Source organism: Populus trichocarpa, chromosome 19 (genome assembly GCF_000002775.5).
Source record: "Populus trichocarpa isolate Nisqually-1 chromosome 19, P.trichocarpa_v4.1, whole genome shotgun sequence".
Taxonomy (NCBI): domain Eukaryota; kingdom Viridiplantae; phylum Streptophyta; class Magnoliopsida; order Malpighiales; family Salicaceae; genus Populus; species Populus trichocarpa.
In genome coordinates this window covers 6,067,719-6,085,736 of record NC_037303.2, presented here as the reverse complement: position 1 = coordinate 6,085,736, position 18,018 = coordinate 6,067,719, and the positions used below count along the sequence as shown (strand labels likewise).

The 18,018-nt window shown below is 33.5% G+C and overlaps 1 protein-coding gene across 8 annotated transcripts; it reads left to right on the top strand.

The window, feature by feature from the left end:
* The first annotated feature begins 713 nt into the window (after nt 1-713).
* On the top strand, nt 714-17,096 carry LOC7491088 (putative acyl-activating enzyme 19). 8 transcript variants are annotated; one of them, XM_002325851.4, is made up of 17 exons: nt 720-1,145; nt 1,254-1,703; nt 2,760-2,956; nt 4,035-4,238; nt 4,527-5,249; nt 6,561-7,252; nt 8,864-8,939; nt 9,034-9,120; nt 9,833-9,876; nt 11,402-11,510; nt 12,258-12,317; nt 12,564-12,648; nt 12,768-12,832; nt 13,777-13,836; nt 14,914-14,958; nt 16,136-16,245; nt 16,339-17,096. In XM_002325851.4, the coding sequence occupies exons 1-17, from the start codon at nt 788-790 to the stop codon at nt 16,583-16,585; spliced, it is 3,612 nt and encodes a 1,203-aa protein (XP_002325887.3). In that variant the 5' UTR covers nt 720-787; the 3' UTR covers nt 16,586-17,096. The 8 variants fall into 8 exon arrangements, 6 of the variants coding, with proteins under 6 accessions (XP_024447380.1, XP_024447381.1, XP_002325887.3 ...); XM_052449575.1 differs by lacking the exon at nt 4,035-4,238; XM_024591614.2 differs by lacking the exon at nt 6,561-7,252 and having other exon boundaries at nt 721-1,145; nt 8,877-8,939.
* The last annotated feature ends 922 nt before the right edge of the window (nt 17,097-18,018 follow it).

The following is an 18,018-nucleotide window of genomic DNA, read 5'->3' as shown; positions in this document are numbered from 1 at the left end:
TTTTAAAATTATTTTTCATTAAGTTTTATATGTGTGTCAATTTCTATTACAAATTTTATATGTTTTTCTATTACAAATTTATTTTGATAGAGTAATCCATTAAATATAACCAGGTAAATTACCCGTATTGTAATATTAGATATATTAATCTTAATTTTTCGCTTGGTTTTCTCAATTTCATTTTTGTTTATTGCTGATGATTTTTTTTCATTGCTTTAGACAATGGTTATTCAGTTGTTTAATTACATGCATGCATAAATTTTTGATTTACGTCTATAAGTTTTATTTAGTGTAAAAAAACACGTTGAAAAGTTTTATATATTCAAAATTTTTTTATTATGTTTACATGTTTATTCTTATGATTTTTTATTTTTTTTCTTTAAATCTTTTATGAAAGTTTCATTATTTTTAGTTCCACCCTTCAATCCAAGTTTGTAGTGTATTTTTTTTTTGTCTTTGTTCTTTTGATTTTTGTTATTTTATTAATATTTTTATTCTTTTCAATTTAACTCTCAAATTTAAAATTTATTGTTGTTTTTGATTTATTTTTTATTTTAATTTTAACATTTATTATTTTTATTGTATTTTTTGAATTTTTTTGTGTTGTTTATTTTTTTTTGTGATTTTAACCTTAATGATTGTTTCATGATAGTTTGAAAAATATTTTATTTGACAGTCTGTGCCGTGTTAGTATAAGAAAAAACTCCGAGTTAGAAGATCCCATCTTCACTCCGCTATAAATAACTTTCAAAACCAAAATTCCATTAGAGGACCTAAAACGAAAACAATGAGACGTTGCAGTGGAAGCTCTAAAAGCCAAGAGAAGCAGCTGCAGCATCATCATAAGCATAAGCATTGCTGCTTATCACACCTCTTTCTTAAAGCAGCAGCTCAAAACCCCCCAAAAGTCGCTGTCATACATGCTGCACCATCTTCTTCTTCTTCTCCTGCTGCTGCTTCTAGTGGGCCCCAAACTCAAATCTCTAGAGAATTGATCACTTCTACTACTCCTCCAATTTATGAAGGCGACCAGTGTTTCACTTTCGCTAATGTGTTCAGCTCCGTTGATTCCCTCTCCTCTCGCCTCCGCTCCATTCTTGATGGTGCTGATGATCCTCACCTTATCAAACCCCAATCCCCTCCAGGTAATTATCTTCTCTTTTTTTTTACAGTAAAGAAACTAGAGAATTTAATAGCTAAGCATGGACTTCAAAAAGAATTCACAATTTTTGTTTATTTTAAAATATCTTTAGGTAAAGGCAGCAACAATCCTGGCAAGAATCAAGCTGAGACCGCGAGTGCATATAACCCAAAAATAGTGGGAATATATATGCCACCTTCAGTGGAATACATAATTTCTGTTTTCTCAATTTTGAGGTGTGGAGAAGCGTTCTTGCCTATTGATCCATCGTGGCCGAGAGATAGAGTATTGTCAATTGTTGCTTCAGCCAATGCGGCCCTTATTATTACTTCTCGATCGTCGTTTGGTAAAGGTGGTAATAAGGATATTAATGAAGCAGATTGGCTTGTGGATCGTAGTGGTTGTCGTGTCTTGTGTTTTTCGATGGAAGACAGCGAGTGTAGTGGTGGTCCGTCGGAGTTAGCTTGGCCTTGTGAAAATGAGAAAGAGAGATTGTTCTGTTATTTGATGTACACTTCTGGATCGACTGGGAAGCCTAAAGGCGTGTGTGGGACTGAACAAGGTAAGCGGTTAGTGTAGTTTGTTATTTTCCATATAAAAAAGCTGCAGTTTATTGTCTGCATTTGGCTTCACTGGTTGCATTGTGCTATGCATATGGATCAGATGGAAGATTTTACCCTACAAAAGGGGGGGCCTCTTTTGATAATATTGTTCATACTCTACTGTTGGATTTTGAAGATATCTATGTTACCGTAGCATGTTTGGTCCTATTAAGTGCATGCCAAACCATGTTAGCCATTCAAGTTTTTCCTCCCCAAGAATTGCTTTCAAGAGATCCAAATGCTTTATCATCTTTCTTGGTCATTTATGCATAATCATAGGAGACAAGCTTATGCCTATAGCTGCTTGATCTTTCCACTTTGGCTACCTGCAGCTTGGTAGCCATTAGCATGAGATGAAAACTTTGAAAGTTCTTAACATTGAAAGCTATTGAGCTTACAGTTTGGTTTTATTTTATTCAATTCATTGGTTTTTATGTAGTTTATTGATTGATTGATTGATTTTATTTAATTTTTGTGATGCTATCATTCATTAATGTACTCTTTATATCCTGACTTGATATTTGTCTTCTAGGGAGGCATTAACCTGCATAATTGTGGGGAACATTTTCTTTAATTTTATAGTTGGGACTTTTTTGGTTTAGAAAGCTTCAAGAGGGAAAAGTGCTGATTTATGATAAACGTTTTCTTTTTTGCTGCTTGAAGATGACTGGACAACTTGCATCTCTCTCTAACAGCTCCTTCCAGTCTTTGTTTGTTTTCTCATGTCTTTGCAAACATTAGAGATTCTATACTTCCCTGTCTCAAAAAATAAGTAAACCACAGCTTCATATCTTTTTCTAGTTCTTTGCTATCCCATCTCTGGGCTTCAGAATAGGGAGCCTCTCTCGCTTAACGTCTCCCATTTGTGAAAAGAATTCCATCCTAGATCACTTGGTAAACTTTACCATGCTAATGATTATTTGATTTCATTCTGATCAATTGATCACTTCCTTAACCTAGTTTTCTTTGTAGTTATATGTGTTTTGATGATGTGATCTCGTTTTATTTCTCTTAAGGCCTCTTAAATCGCTTTTGGTGGATGCAAGAATTGTATCCCCTACATGGAGAGGAAGCTCTATTGTTCAAAACATCGATAAGCTTTATCGACCACCTGCAAGAATTTCTCAGTGCTATGCTTACTACATGTACACTGGTTATACCTCCTTTCCATGAGCTGAAAGAGTATCCATTTTCTCTTGTCAATGTTCTACAGGTACACTACCTTCTTAAGGTTTTAAACATTTCTTTAAGTCTTTTCTTTGTTTCTTGAGGTTTCCCAGTTTAAATTACAGTTACTTTTGCATGGTAATGTTATTAAAAAAATATTTTATTTAAGAGTCAAAATTCATTTTAAATTTAAAGCACATATTTTTTTTTCCCATTCAGTATTTCTGTCTTAAAATTCTTAACACTTGTCTTTCTGCTAGTTCATTAAATATAACTGGATGTTTTCCTTTTCTTGTTAAATTGAGAATTGCTTTTGCTTCTGGACTACCCTTGTAATTTCCAAAATGTTTCCTCAAAGTGATGGATGTTTTCTTCATCAATGGATTCAACTGGAACAATTAAATTTGCAAATTAATGAAGATTCAATCAGAATTTAAATTTAATTTAAATGGTCAACTTCTTGCATTTAACTATCCCTAGACTATGATATAAAAGAGCATTCTTTCTTCTCTACTAGAAAGAGGCTGTCATTTTATACGTGCAATTATCATCTATATATCTGCTCAAACTTTTTTTTTCTAAAAATTTCTAAAAAATATGAAAGTTTTTATTATTTTATTTTTCTCTAGTTTCAGTAAGTTTAGTCTTATGAGGCTCCACATTTTTGTGCATGTACTGGGCCACCTGAACCAGGTATTCGCTGCAATCTAGTATTCCCTGATAAAGGTTGTGTTTATGAGTGCACTGTCCGCTATCTTTTGTAGGGAATCTGCAGTCATCGCTTGTAGCTATCTATGCAATGCAAGCACTTTAGTATTTTTTTTATGTCCATCAGGAAAGTCTAGATTCTGAAGTGTTGGTTTAAGTCACATGCACTCTTACATTTCTATGTCCATATGAATAAACACAAGGACTGTTTATTATGAGTAAAACTATTCACTATATGATGAAAATTTCTGTTTTGAAGTTTGTACAGTAGTACATTCTGAATGTTCATTCCATATGTGCCTTCGACTTTCTTTCTTGTTTTTCTTTTTTCTTTCTTTTGTTTTTGGTACTTATTAGTCTTACAGTTACTTATATTCCAATTTAATTTGTGATAAGTATATAAATTATTGCTGTAGGCCTACTCCATAAATAGACTTACAGCTGTCCCTTCACTTATGAGAGCAATCCTTCCTGTTTTGCAAAGGCAACATAGCATGCAGATTCAGACTTCATTGAAATTGCTAGTACTGAGTGGTGAAGTTTTTTCTCTATCCTTATGGGATGCGCTTTCGACCTTACTACCTAGGACCACAATTTTGAATTTATATGGGACTACCGAGGTAAGCAATCTAGAGTCCACTTTATTTTTTTGTTGTCCAGATCAATAAGTTCACTCATATATATTATCCATGTCTTTTGGTAAATACCTTAGACATTCAATAATGGAATTGAAGGTCATTTTCACTTATAAGATGCATTGTGTTTGTATAGGATACTGGCACTGGTTATATTAATGGTTTTGTAATGGTTTATCACTCATGGTTTTGTATGTTTGCAAGTATTGTTTTGTACTCACCCTGAATAAATATGACAGTTTGTTTATACTGCTAATGAACTCTGGAATTTAGGTATCTGGTGACTGTACATATTTTGATTGCAAGAGGTTGCCTGCGATTTTGGAGACAGAGGCACTAACAAGCATTCCAATTGGTTTGCCTATTTCTAACTGTGATGTGGCACTAATTTGTGAATCCGATACATCTAATGAGGGAGAGATATATGTTGGTGGTCTCTGTGTTTCTAATGGTTACTATTCTGAGTCCACTGTTACATCCTTTATCTCTGCAAATCCACACATGGACAACATCTGTAATAGCTCTGTAGATAACTGGGGATGCCAAGCTTATTATAGAACTGGTGATTTTGCACAAAGGCTTCAGAATGGTGACTTGTTATTCTTAGGAAGAACAGATCGGACTGTAAAAATCAATGGTCAACGCATTGTTCTAGAGGAGATTGAAAATACACTCAGGGGACATCCTGATGTTGCTGATGCTGCTGTAATTTCTCGTGAAGGTCCAGGGGAGCTTTTGTTTCTTGATGCAATTTTGCTGTTCAAAGAGAGAGAAAAATCTGAGGATTTTTTTGTCAGGTCTTCAATAAGAAAGTGGATGGTCGACAAAGTTCCATTAGCAATGGTTCCTAATCGCTTTGTAATCACAGAATCGTTGCCCATGTCTTCCACTGGAAAAGTTGATTATGCTTTATTGGCACGTTCAAAGTTTCTCAACTTGCATGTCCAAGATGAGATTGGCAATGCAACAAGTGATCTCCTGCAAATTATCAAAAAGGTTTGTGCTGAACCTGCACTAAGATTTTTAACCTTTCAACATCTCAATATTTCCTAGATAATGGTACTTTGGCCGCTTAAGCATTTTCCAAATTTAGTACGCTGTTTATCTGGTAGTTTTGGATTACAGAATCCTTAATGAACTGCAATGCAAAGTTTTTTGAAGCGGAGGGTATAAAACTTTACCCAAAGTTGTTAGGTGAGGTCCCATGATATGATTTATATTATTCTCTAACACACCCCCTCAAGTGAAAGCTCTTTGGGCTTGAAACTTGCACAGGCCCACATTACCTTGTGCTTAATTTTTATCAAATAAATGGGGATGGTGAGATTCAAACTTGAGACCACTTGGTCATCAAGGCTTAGATACTATGTCAAAGAACCAACTCAACCCAATAGCTTAAGCTGTTAGGTGAGGTCTCAGGATATGATTTATATTATTCTCTAACAAAAACAATACTCCCTCTATCTCAAAGAGAGTGTCCTACTTTCATTTCCATCTGTTCCACAATAGATAACCAGTTTGAAAGGTTCATTGAACTTTACTTTTCTGGCATGATGCTTATATGAAACTGGATTCATTATCTAGTGTAGTTTCGAAAAGTTCCGATGAAATAGATGATCTGGCACAACATTTACTATCTTAGTAGGAAAAGGCATTATTTTCAACACTTCATGCTAATTGGCTGAAGGCATTTGGGACTAGATAGAATTTTCAGCCATAATCTGTATATATATTATGCCAGATTAGAGCCACTTTTCCTTGTTAACCAAATATCTGGGTACCTATCCTTAATTTTAGGAGCCTTCAGAATTTAATTCAGTTTAGTTTTTCTTTAAATCTACATAATATTAATAATTCTCCAATAAAATAAGGTAGGCCTAAATTGGGTTGATTCATAAATTTTAATCCCATGGACCTCTTTGTTTTTGTTCCTCAGAAGCATTACTGCCTGCATAATAGAAAGATAAGGGATTGTCTAGCTTAGGAATTTGATAAGATGCTAAGTCCCCAGCCTTAAACTCCCGTACCCTAGTAAAGGCTGACTATCCTCTTTTAGAATCAGAATCATGATTTTTGGATACATTGGCAGCATTTGAACCATTCAGATGCATTAAGCTTAATATTCTTTGACATTTGAAACATTTTGGATAGTAATAATATTCAATAATGTTTTAACGTTTTGGGATGTGCTAATTATTGTAGTGGACTAGTAAACAAATCATCTCTAATTTTTACTTTCGATTATCTTCAGACCTTATTAATCATGCCCAATGATTATAATGAAACTTGATGAATATGTTCCTACAGGCATTTTGTGATGGTTTGATGGTTGAAGAAGTTTCTTGTGATGATGATTTCTTTGCAATGGGTGGTAATTCCATTTCTGCAGCACATGTTTCTTATAATCTAGGGATCAATATGAGATTGCTTTATAACTTCCCTACTCCCTCTAAGCTTCATGCTGCTCTTCTAGAGAAAAAGGAATCTTACTGCATGGAAGTGAGAGTTGATGCTAATTCACAATTGAAGCCAAAAAAAGATAGCTTGGTTTCAGATATGGCTTATTCTCCTAATCCTACATCTCCTGTTGTTCCTGGTCTCAAATCAATGAAGCAGCCATCAAAAAACCCTCATCAAAATAATGATGATCATACTGTTGCATCTAAACGCTTCAAGGAAGATTTGGATATTAATATTTCTTCTGCATGTGTTAAGCCTAGTGATGGACAACCATTGTCTAGTTCAATATCAATGTTATGTTCATTCAGCCGGTGCAACACGGTTATCTATGATGAAAATTGCAGGTCACGAAAATCACATCAAATCAATCGGTTAGCAAAAGTTCCGAGAAATGGAAAAGGTTCTAGTATGCATGAATTATGGAAGGTTTATATGGAGTCTTGTGTAGATGCATCACCACTGGTTGTGGTTAAACAGCAGGATGTCTATCTCTTCATTGGATCTCATTCGCACAAATTTGTTTGTGTTAATGCCCTAAGGTAAAGACCATTTTCTGGCTCTGAAATAATATGATAATCATATGTATTAGTGATAATTCTCATCACTATTACTGAAACCATTATATTTCCATATTTTGAATATCATGATATATTTTGAATGGATCATGGCTGTATAAAAGCATTGAAAAGAACTCCTTGGGATTTTTTTTGTGGCTTTAAAGTCTATTAAAGGTAAGTTTTTGTGGAGGGTTATGGTAACGTGATTGGTTTGATTGAATTAACACAAGAAAACATGTGTTTGGGCTGTTGCTGATGCCTGATGCAGGTCTAGATTGGTATGCTTAAACACTAATCCAAGATACCGGTCTTCTTTCAATAAGGATTTCAAAAATGAGATCTTTAAGGTCTCTTGGATTGAAAATCAAATTTATTCTAAGATTGGTTATGCGATCTTGAACATAGTATTTGGGTTTAAAAATGATGCTTGACCCACATAGCTTCTGGTGTGTGTGTCCTTTTTACTCATTTTATTTTATTTTTTTTACATTTTTGAATTTCGTGATCTTGTTTTTAAACATGGTTCATATGTTCAAAATAAATTTCTTTCAAGTACCTAGAATTTTTGAAGTGCTATTAAGTTGGGAATAATAAGACATTCACCTTCCTGCTAATTTAAGGGAAATTGCTTAGTGCTATGGAAATTTTTTTCTACTAACTACTATCTTACAATTTTAAGCATGGAGAGTATTAACTTCATTGAAAAAAAAAAAAAAAAGAACAATGAATGGTCTCTGAATTCTCTCTTGAGACCCTACTTCAATGGGACAACAACGTGATGACCATTTTTTCCCCCTGCTAATAAGTCTTACATCATTACATGGAGTCTATAAATAGGCATGGAAGTGAAAAAAGAAAAGACTACTTTTGATTACAATAATCTAGAGGTTGTTTTTCCTCTTGTGGTTTTTAGATACATTCTGAAGTTCAAAAAAACCCATGCATATAAATAAATGCTCGAGCTTGTGGTCTCATTATTACTTTTTATTAGATCAATTATATTTACATATTAAGAAGGCCAGACTTGTACTTCTTTCAGATTGGGTAGGTTCCACCTGTCCAAGTTCAATGAAATTAGGGGAAACTAACAAGTGAGTGCCATGAACTTAGAGTATTCTTGGTATGGAAGCTGACCCACTGCTTTGCAACCTCTCTGATCTTTTACTGTTTTCCCAAGTTAACTATTAGCAATAATGCTTAGCATGTTTGGTGTTGCTGATTTCTGATTTGCATATCATCATCATCTTCTCTCTCTCCTTCTTTGTGCATGAGTGTGTTCATGTTATGAGAGGGAAATCCTGGAAATATCACTTTTTTACATGCACGATGCAAGAGTTTAGTGGTAGCATGAACTGTCCTTTTTCTGATTCAAGTGCGAAGTTTTTATTTTCTGACTCAAGTGAGGTGTCCTCTTTTCCTTTTTCTTATTTTTTACATCCTCTCTCTCTCTCTCTCTCTCCTTCTTTGTGTGTGAGTTTGTTTATGTTATCCTGGAAAACATCATTTTTTACATGCACTATGCTAGAATTTAGTGGTCACATGAACTGTCCTTTTTCTGACTCAAGTGATATACCATAACATAATTTGGTGTAGTGGTTCTATCCAGTGGGAAGTCAAGCTAGAGGGACGAATTGAAAGTTCTGCAGCAATTGTAGGCGACTTTTCTCAGGTTGATCTTACTGTGTATAATTTAAGATGTTGTTTCATTATCTTCTCCATTGCATGGGCTCTTTTAATCTTTTCAATTTGCCATGTCTTGTCAGGTTGTAGTTGGCTGCTACAGTGGGAAAATATATTTTCTTGATTTTCTTGATGGCAGCATTTGCTGGACTTTCCAAACATGTGGTGAGGTATGATGATATAATGACCATGCTACTTGCTCCCCCTTCCACTTTGTTAATGGGCATCATTCTTGGCTCATTTTATTTTTCCAAGTAGTCTAGTTATATTTCCTTTTTGTGCTCTCTTCAACTTTAAGAGCTTTTTGAGATGGTTGGCATTAAACAATGCTAAAAGTTTAGATGATACCACATGGGTGAACCTTTTGATGGTCTGGAAAATGCTCATCATGGAGTCTCTATAACTATGGTTTTATAACATGGCCTTCCAGCAATGTCAAAACAAACATTGATGGTTACTAGGACTTAGAAAAAAGTCTCTTAGTAAAACTATCGTGTTGAAAAGTACTGAATGATTGATTATATGTATCCATTTGATAAAAACTTCAATATTAGATTGGGCCAACACACTGCAGAATGTTTTACAATTTCACAAATTTCAATTGCTTTTAAACACATCATCTACTTTGGAAGTTCTATTCTAAATTATTTGTGCTGTTTCTTCTTCAACTTAATGATACTCCATAAACAGCTGTTGTTTTAACTACTAAAAAATAAATACTAATATTCCTAAATAACATTAAAAATTTAAAATAGTCATAGAACAGAAATTCATAAATTTTCAAACATTATTTCTACTGTTGTCTTTCTTAATTATCGATCACATAACATTTTAAAGTTTCTTTGTTTTGCTCTTGATTTTAATTTCTTCCAACATTTGAAGGTGAAGTGCCAGCCAGTTGTGGACATACACAGACAGTTAATCTGGTAAATGGTTTGGGTTCTCATCATCTTTCTGTCAGCAGATTTCATTATTCTTTTTGTTGATTTTATTGTGTTTTGCATCTCTGGCAATGAATCAACAATTTAAAATGCTTTTCCTGTGTATTCTTGACAAACCAGCTAGTTCTACATGAGGAGTACCGTGTTTCTTCTCATACATTTTAGTCGTATAGGTCATATCACTGCCTATCATGTCACTATCTCATAGTGTAAGTTAGACTTGAAATACTGAGCATCCCAGAATATCAAACATCTCCATGTAGCCTCCTGCCTTTTGAGCATGTGAGATTGGTGGGCTTGGATATTCTCAAGTCTGATCAGATTTTAGCGGGGTAATTGTTGACTAATTCAAAAGAAATATTAGGTCAAGGCACATTATGGTGTTTGGTAGTTAAAGCATCTTTTGTATGCACTGATTAACCACTTTTGATATTATGATTAATGTACCGTTGTCATTGCTGTTGGTTAAATCACAGCAGATTTGGAAGTCTGCTTTCTATGGAGAATGAAGGACCTTCTGAAATAAATGACTTTCAACTTTGGGGAATGAATTGAATAATATGAAGATAGAATAATCTTATCATCTAAAAATTGGTTTGCTACGATTGTGTTACCTTGAGCAATTACTTGTACTGAACTGCACCAAAAAACAAAAAAAAATTCTAATACAATGGAGTGTCTCATTATTTGAAGTAATATTCAATTTGATATTTGGTTGGTAGAGTTTGTGGTTCTGGAGATTGTGGCATTGGCAAGAGTCTGTTTTAAGAACGTGGATTCTTCTCTTTAAGGTTTGTTTTCAGAATGATGTTTGGTCCAGGGAGAGGCCTTTGAAATGCTCCTTACGTAATAAATTGAGGGTAAGAATGCTTTCACAAGATCTGTCATTGGAGTTAAGGATTAGTGGTAGGGACAAATTAAAGTGAAAGGAGAGAATATCCTAGGACGGTGAGATTGTCTCATGTTGTGAGCCTCATGAACGAAGTATGAAGAACATGACATTTGTGAAAATCTTTTTCTCTAAAGTTGGTGTTTGCTGATATCATTATTCCCCCGCCCCCTCCCCCTCCTATAAAAGAGTAATGAATGCTCCTCTCTCTTGAAATTCAATTGTTTTCCTCACAGGTCACTAATTTGGTATGGGACCAGCTCATAAAAATTTACTGTACCTCACATCCTAATTATAATGCTTAAACTCGTTGACTGACTGGAGGATCTGCTTTCATGCTTTGTTTCCTATCCTGAATTTCCAGTCTTCGATTGGAAAACCTTATTAAAATGTTCTGAATGATTGAAAATCTTTCATTGAAGTTCCTGAACTCCTTATATAACTCATGGAAATATGGCCAACAGAATCAATGCAAAGCATGGCACTGCTTCGTATGCTGCAAATAAGTTGGATTTGATTTTGTAGTTATTTTTTTTCTTGTTAAAAGATATTTGATGGGTAGTAATTTGAAAGACACCATTCTTCAACAAAGAATTGATCTGTGTAACAAAACATTCGCAGGTGTGGCTCTCATGACCATAATTTATATGCGCTTGACTACAGAAATCATTGCTGTATTTATAAGCTCTCATGTGATGGGAGTATATATGGGTCTCCTGCAATTGACGAGGTGAATATTAGAATTAAATTTATTTGTCACGTGTTTCTTATTTGTTTCTGCATGTAGACACTATGTGAAACATAATATAGTATGCGCTTGTGTTCATTCTGATTATGGTTGGCTTTATTCAGGTTCTCTTATTGCACAGTATGCTAACTGTATTCTTATATTCATTTTACTCTGTTTCGCTTTTCTTTTTTTCTTTTTTGTTGGTAGGTATTGTCTTCATCTTTGGTTCTCTTCTTACAACTTTTATGTTCACCAGTTTCTTTATAGTTACATTTTTTACTGAACAGGTATTTGGAACTCTAGATCTCATGTCAAAATAAATCTATGTGTATTGACTATGGTCTTTTTTCTTTATAAGTTTTTAAGAGTAGTTTTCTTCCATATGCTAGAACTTGAAGAACTCCCAGAGGGCCATCATATTCATCACTATCTTGTGTCACAAGCCATTTTTTATTGCACCAGATTACATAAGATAAAAATAGCAATTTGATTCGAAATACTTTATGCAACAACAGGACTAACTTTTTTCATTACACACCATCTATAAAGTTGGGATCTTGTTCCCTTCCTTTTTTTTTGGTAAGTATTGAATCTAAAGACTTGTCCTGATCACAAGCAGAGCTTATGCCTCGTTACACTCTGATGATCATTTATTTCCCATTGTCAAAATATGATATACTTGTATCGGAAATTACTGAAATCATTTTACTCTATCACCTGATTTAATGTCGAATTGCTTTCATGTAGGTGCACAACACTCTTTATGTGGCATCTACTAGTGGCCATGTGACAGCTATATCAATAAAGGTGTGCAAATTCAATTCTCTCCTTTTAGATTAGTTTTTACTTCCTGAGAAGCCAATCTGTTTTAACTGAACTTCACCTTCTTAAAAAGAGAACTTAGAGATATGTCTATAAGTGGATGTTCAACATATCATAAGTCTTCCTTTTATTTCTTTAACATGCATGAGGCACTTTTCTGGTTATGAAGTAAATTTTATATGCTTGCTTTCTGTAGGTTAATGGTTACTTGGCTTTGTTTTGTAAATGTAGGCTTTGCCATTTAATACTTTATGGGAGCATGAGCTAAAGGTCCCAGTTTTTGGGTCACTTTCACTTTGTCCTTCAAGTGGAAATGGTGTGTGCATGGTTCATTTGTATATTTCTCTTCGAAGTAATTTTGTTTTTTTGTTTTTTTATTATTAATCACTTCATAAATCATCCTTCTGGTCTGTTTTCCCTTTTCTGTGGGTGCAGTTATTTGTTGTTTAGTGGACGGGAACATTGTTGTATTGGATTTCTGTGGCTCCATCATTTGGAGGGTAGGCATTTTCTCAATTGTGCAGTATATGAATTTTTTTTTTTTTAATATTAGTTTGATTCAGCAGCATCACTCTATGCGTGCTCTGATTTATTCATTTTCTTTCCAACACTCGTACATCCTGATTTGCCCCAAATTCTGACCAGCATACTTTTACCTGAAGCATCCAGGGAGCTGCAGTAGCAACCCCAAACAGCCTCTATATCATCATGTAACTAATGATAGATTTATATGTTAACAAATATTCTTTTCTCAAACCGAAGTAAGAAATGTGTGTATTTTCCTTTGCCATGGTGGGGTCCTCTTTTTTTCCGTGGAGATAGATAGTTGCCACATTGCTTGTTTTTCCACAGCTCAAATATGGCAAAAAAACATATATAATTGCACAGTAAGTGTTGTATTGAAGGATCTGGACAAATTACTCAGTGACTCATTGAGACTAGTGTAGCTCTTTGGATTTCCATATCTTTATACTTTTTTATTATAGATTTTTCATTTTAGGCCTTTTATTTTCCTATTTGCATATATGGAAATTCTGTAGTATAGATACCCAAAATCATACATGTAATTCATATGTTGTTTAGTTGAATACTTAGAGAGTTTAATATGGAATCATACATAGCAGAACTAGACAATTGTAATTATAACACAAAATTGGGTGCCATCAAATTTTTTAAGTTGCCAAAATATCATCTTGAATTTTCAGGCAGCTACTTCGCAATTGAGGTAAATTTGTAACCTAATAAGTGCTGCAGTCTTGTTTTATATTCCCTGACTAAACAAGTTGTAGCTTTTTTTCTTTCTTTCTTTGTTATTTAGTATATGAAAATATGTGAAATGGATATTTCTCCTCCCTGTCATGGTCTTGCCTGAACTCCAATGGTGATGATTGTGCTTCTGGTACGACTACTGATCCATGTTTCTGAAAATGATTTTTTGCTTCAGTGTGGAACTGGTGGTCCTGTTTTTGCTGGAGCCTGTATATCTTGCGTGCTTCCTTCTCAGGTATAGGCAGTATATTGATCTTCATTCCTGTACTCAGAAAAGTTAATCCTGTTTCTGTTTCTGTATCAAGTTCAACTGTTCTCCTTTGCATTTGTTTTGTCATCTTATCATGTAAGGAATAAGCAAACAAAGTTATTTCTACCATTAGCTTTCCTGCTTGTGTATCTGATGCACAAATCAGAGGCTTGAGGATTTAAATGTTCAGGAATTTGGAATTTGCAGTTTAGTTATTTGAAACTTGGAGCTAGGAGGAGAGTAGGTTAGAAGAGGATCATGCAAAGAATAAGAAATCGTAAGCCATAAAGTTATCAACAAAACATTCAGTAGTAAAACATTTTATGCCTCTTTTTGTTACCTCTGCATGGACTTGCAACAAAGGAATGATAACGTTCTTTCACATAACTATTTAATCACATCACTTCACTAAAGTCCAAAATAAAGAAGCCAATAAAGACAACGACAAACTCGCTTCCTGCTAACAAAGCCAGATCAGCACCTAACCTGATGCCTGCAGCACCATCACCTATTATTTTTTTTTTCTTTTTCGACTCTTTAAATAAACAAAATAAAGAAAAAATGGCAGGAAAAGTAACTGCACTCTTTTGTTAAATATCTGTTTTGCTGATGTTTTGTTTTGTCATGTAGATCCTGCTTGTTTTATTTTCTTGTGATTTTTTTGGGCATAAGTTTCTTTAAATAATTGATGCAATGATCTTGAATGTTTTCTCATAGTGGATATTTAGAAAACTTGTAAAACAATTAGATGGTACAGGAGGATACCCCAACAGCATTCTAGTTATCTTTCCGTTTCTGATCTTTTAAGCTTGTCTAACATATTATTCATATGCCCATGCACATTTCAGGGTAAACATTCAATTAGAACTGCTTGATGTTAATGGTTCCAGAGACCTTAAACTTCTCCCTTGTGTAATAATATCAGTTTTGATGACAATAGTTTTTTCATGCTATTATCTGTATGGCATATATTAATCCAGGACTTTCCTTTACTTGTGAATGCTCATATACTCATTGGCTATAAAATACATGTTGCTGATTTCAAAGTTCATTCTTCTACAGGTTCTGATATGCTCTAGAAATGGACGTGTTTATTCATTTGAAATGGTAAGATCCTGTATTAACATTGTATTTAGTGTGAATATTTGCAGAAAAGTTTATGGTTTTGTTGCTGGTTATTTCCAACATTGCTTCTGGGATCAACTCTTGTGTTGCTATTTTAAGACCTCCATCTTTTGAGATCTGACTGCAATCTATAAAGCCTTAGCCTTTTGCTAAAATTACAAGCACATTTACCAAGCACTTAAATTTATATTTTCACTTCAACACCCCTCACATGTGCAGATCCATGGTGTGCCTTTTGGAGAGGAATGTTGGAATTTAAAAACCAGTACAGTTAGAGATGATTGTTGTAGGATATGATAGTTTTCAGTGGAGTGGGTTGCTCTTTTATGGATTTCCATTTACGCTCTTATTTCGGAGGATGTTTTATTCTCCATCAAGCTTTTGTAGTCCTTTTGGCTATTAATACAATTTTCTCTTATCTAATAAAAGAAATTGTAGCATACCTCATATGTGCTTTGTCATGACAACCTATCAACATGTCATTTTGTTACAGAACTTAACTTTCTTTTTTATAATTTCACAAATTTATCATTTTGATCTCAAAATATTAAATTTAGGCTAAAGTAAAATCTTGACAACATGACATTTATCTGTTGCACAACCAGCCTTAATTTTACTTCCATCGCAGTGCATTTTCTCTTTCAATGTCTGCAACTTGGAGTTGGGAAGTTTAAGATTTTCAAGTGTGATTGATAAATGCAACTGTAATTACTAGGTTATGTACATTATTTAGTGATGCATCAATCTGAAATTTATGCCAAGCTATAATTTGTTGTCAATTTAGTTCATTACATGAGCATGTGATCTTTAAAAAACTTGGTCTAGTAGTATTAAACCGATCTCACTAGACTTTAGTCTGACTTAATTATATAAAGGGAATTTAGAAATTAGCTCTTGGGCTAGAAGGTGTCATGACAGGCATCAATCCATTGAGTTTAGTTGAAGAGAGGTTATTTGAAATGGTATGGCCGTGTACAACATAAACATTCAGATATACTAGTGTGAAAGAGTTACTATGTTTAGGCATATGGAGTGAGAAAGGAGAGAGCTAGGCAAAAAGTGACGTGCACTGAAACAGTAACAATGTTTAGTATCATAATTTTATTCACGGCACTTTGCTTTCTTTGCATACTTTATTTGATTCTTGTGTTCCTTTCAGGAAACAGGAGATTTACTTTGGGAGTATAATGTTGGAGATCCAATTACTGCATCTGCATATGTTGACGAGCACTTGCAGCTGCTATCTGATCCCTGCCTTTTGTCAGACAGGTAAAGAAATTGTACAAATCTGTAAGAAATTTCATATATATATATATATATATATATTTTCAATTAGTTTATTTGTTTGCAACACTTTTCCAGGTTGGTTTGTGTATGCACCAGTTCTGGACGTGTACATCTGCTTCAGATTAACTTGGATGATTCCGGAAAGCAAAATCAACCTGGTTTAAATATAGTTCAGGAATTTGCAAGGTTGGAGCTCCCCGGAGACATTTTCTCTTCACCTGTGATGATTGGTGGCAGGATTTTTGTTGGATGCCGGGATGATTATGTCCACTGCATTTCTGTTGAAGATCTAAGTTCGGTGTATGAAGGTGCTGGTTATTAATTAATCCCTCAATGCAAAGTGTTTGATCAATTTCTGTAATTTCAGAAAGAAAGAGCTCCTCACATCCTGCAATTGGACCTTGCTGCTGAATCACTTCCATTGCTGCCTGGGGAGATGAGATATAGCTTCTCAAGAGACATCATAGCACACGAGAAGTTCTATAGTCGTCTCCCAAGAATCATCCAGCAGGACCATCTTTTAGTTCAAAATTCTCTGGACATCATAGCAGCGAAGCATCTAGCAGGACATAATTGATAAGTCTTCCAAAAACTTCGGAAGTACTTCCAATGGAGTAATGAATTTCTATCTCCTGTTTTTTCTTCTTCTTTTTTCCCTTTCTTGTAGGTGTAAATAGAAAAATGAACTACTCAATTCAATTGAAGCACATTCAGGGAATTTTTTCCCTACACGGAAAATTTGTATGTGATTAATAAGGCCTTTACAGAGGAGCTACGAGATTTTGTTAATTAATATAAACATTAACATTATTAGCATTAACAAATTAACTAAATCCCTGAAATTTTGATTTCTTTTCATTTTGATCATTGAACTTTATTTATTTTCAATTACAACCTTACAAGTTGTGTTGACATAGGTTTATGAACAATGTTTTCCCAAGTCAATCCCTCAAGTTTCACTGTCTTCATATTTGATCCCTCTTCTTTGGGGATTTTATGTTTTGGTTTGTAAGTTTATTTATTTGCATTTCAGTCTTTGAATGTACAGAGAAGAGAGATAGTTGTTAGAAAAAAAAGGAGAGAGTTCGTTCTCAAATGATCAAATTTTGACACTCAATAATTGAGGACATCTCAGTGGTTTTATCTAGAACTTGAAAAGATTTTTTAATTTAGTTTGATTTTGAATTTTTTGTTAAACTAAATTGTGTTTTGTGATTACCAATGTAATTTTAGACATTCATATGATGATTTTTTTAAACCAATTTTTTTTTTTTTTTACATTTATGATATTAAAATAATTATCCAAGATATAGGTTTCAAATAATATTATAGCTTTTTATAATAGTATTAATGACTATTTTCTTCATATGTTTATTTATTTTTTAAATTTCCCTAATGAACATTTAATGCAAATAAAATATTTATTAATTATTCTTTTATTGTAAATCTTTTATAAATCTTTTATCATATTATATATTTTTTGATGTTTCATATCGAATTTATTGATATTTTTTATCTAAACTTTCTTTTAAATTTATGATAAGTCTTAATTTTTTTTTAAAATACTTCTTAAACAAAGGCATCTTTTCATTAAAAAAAAAAAAAAACACATGAATAAAAAAATGAAGTTTTGATTAGAGGGATATATTTTTTACTCATTCTTTCAAATCAATAGAATTTTTTTATAATATTTATTTTAATTGCTTTCATTTTTATTCAATAAACCATACTTGTACTAAAAAAATATATATGTTT

Coding starts and splice junctions, on each gene's coding strand:
- LOC7491088 (XM_002325851.4), top strand. CDS start 788: ATGAGACGTTGCAGTGGAAGCTCTAAAAGCCAAGAGAAGCAGCTGCAG. Junction 5,250..6,560: donor TCCTGCAAATTATCAAAAAG/GTTTGTGCTGAA, acceptor ATGTTCCTACAG/GCATTTTGTGATGGTTTGAT. Junction 9,121..9,832: donor CTTTCCAAACATGTGGTGAG/GTATGATGATAT, acceptor CAACATTTGAAG/GTGAAGTGCCAGCCAGTTGT.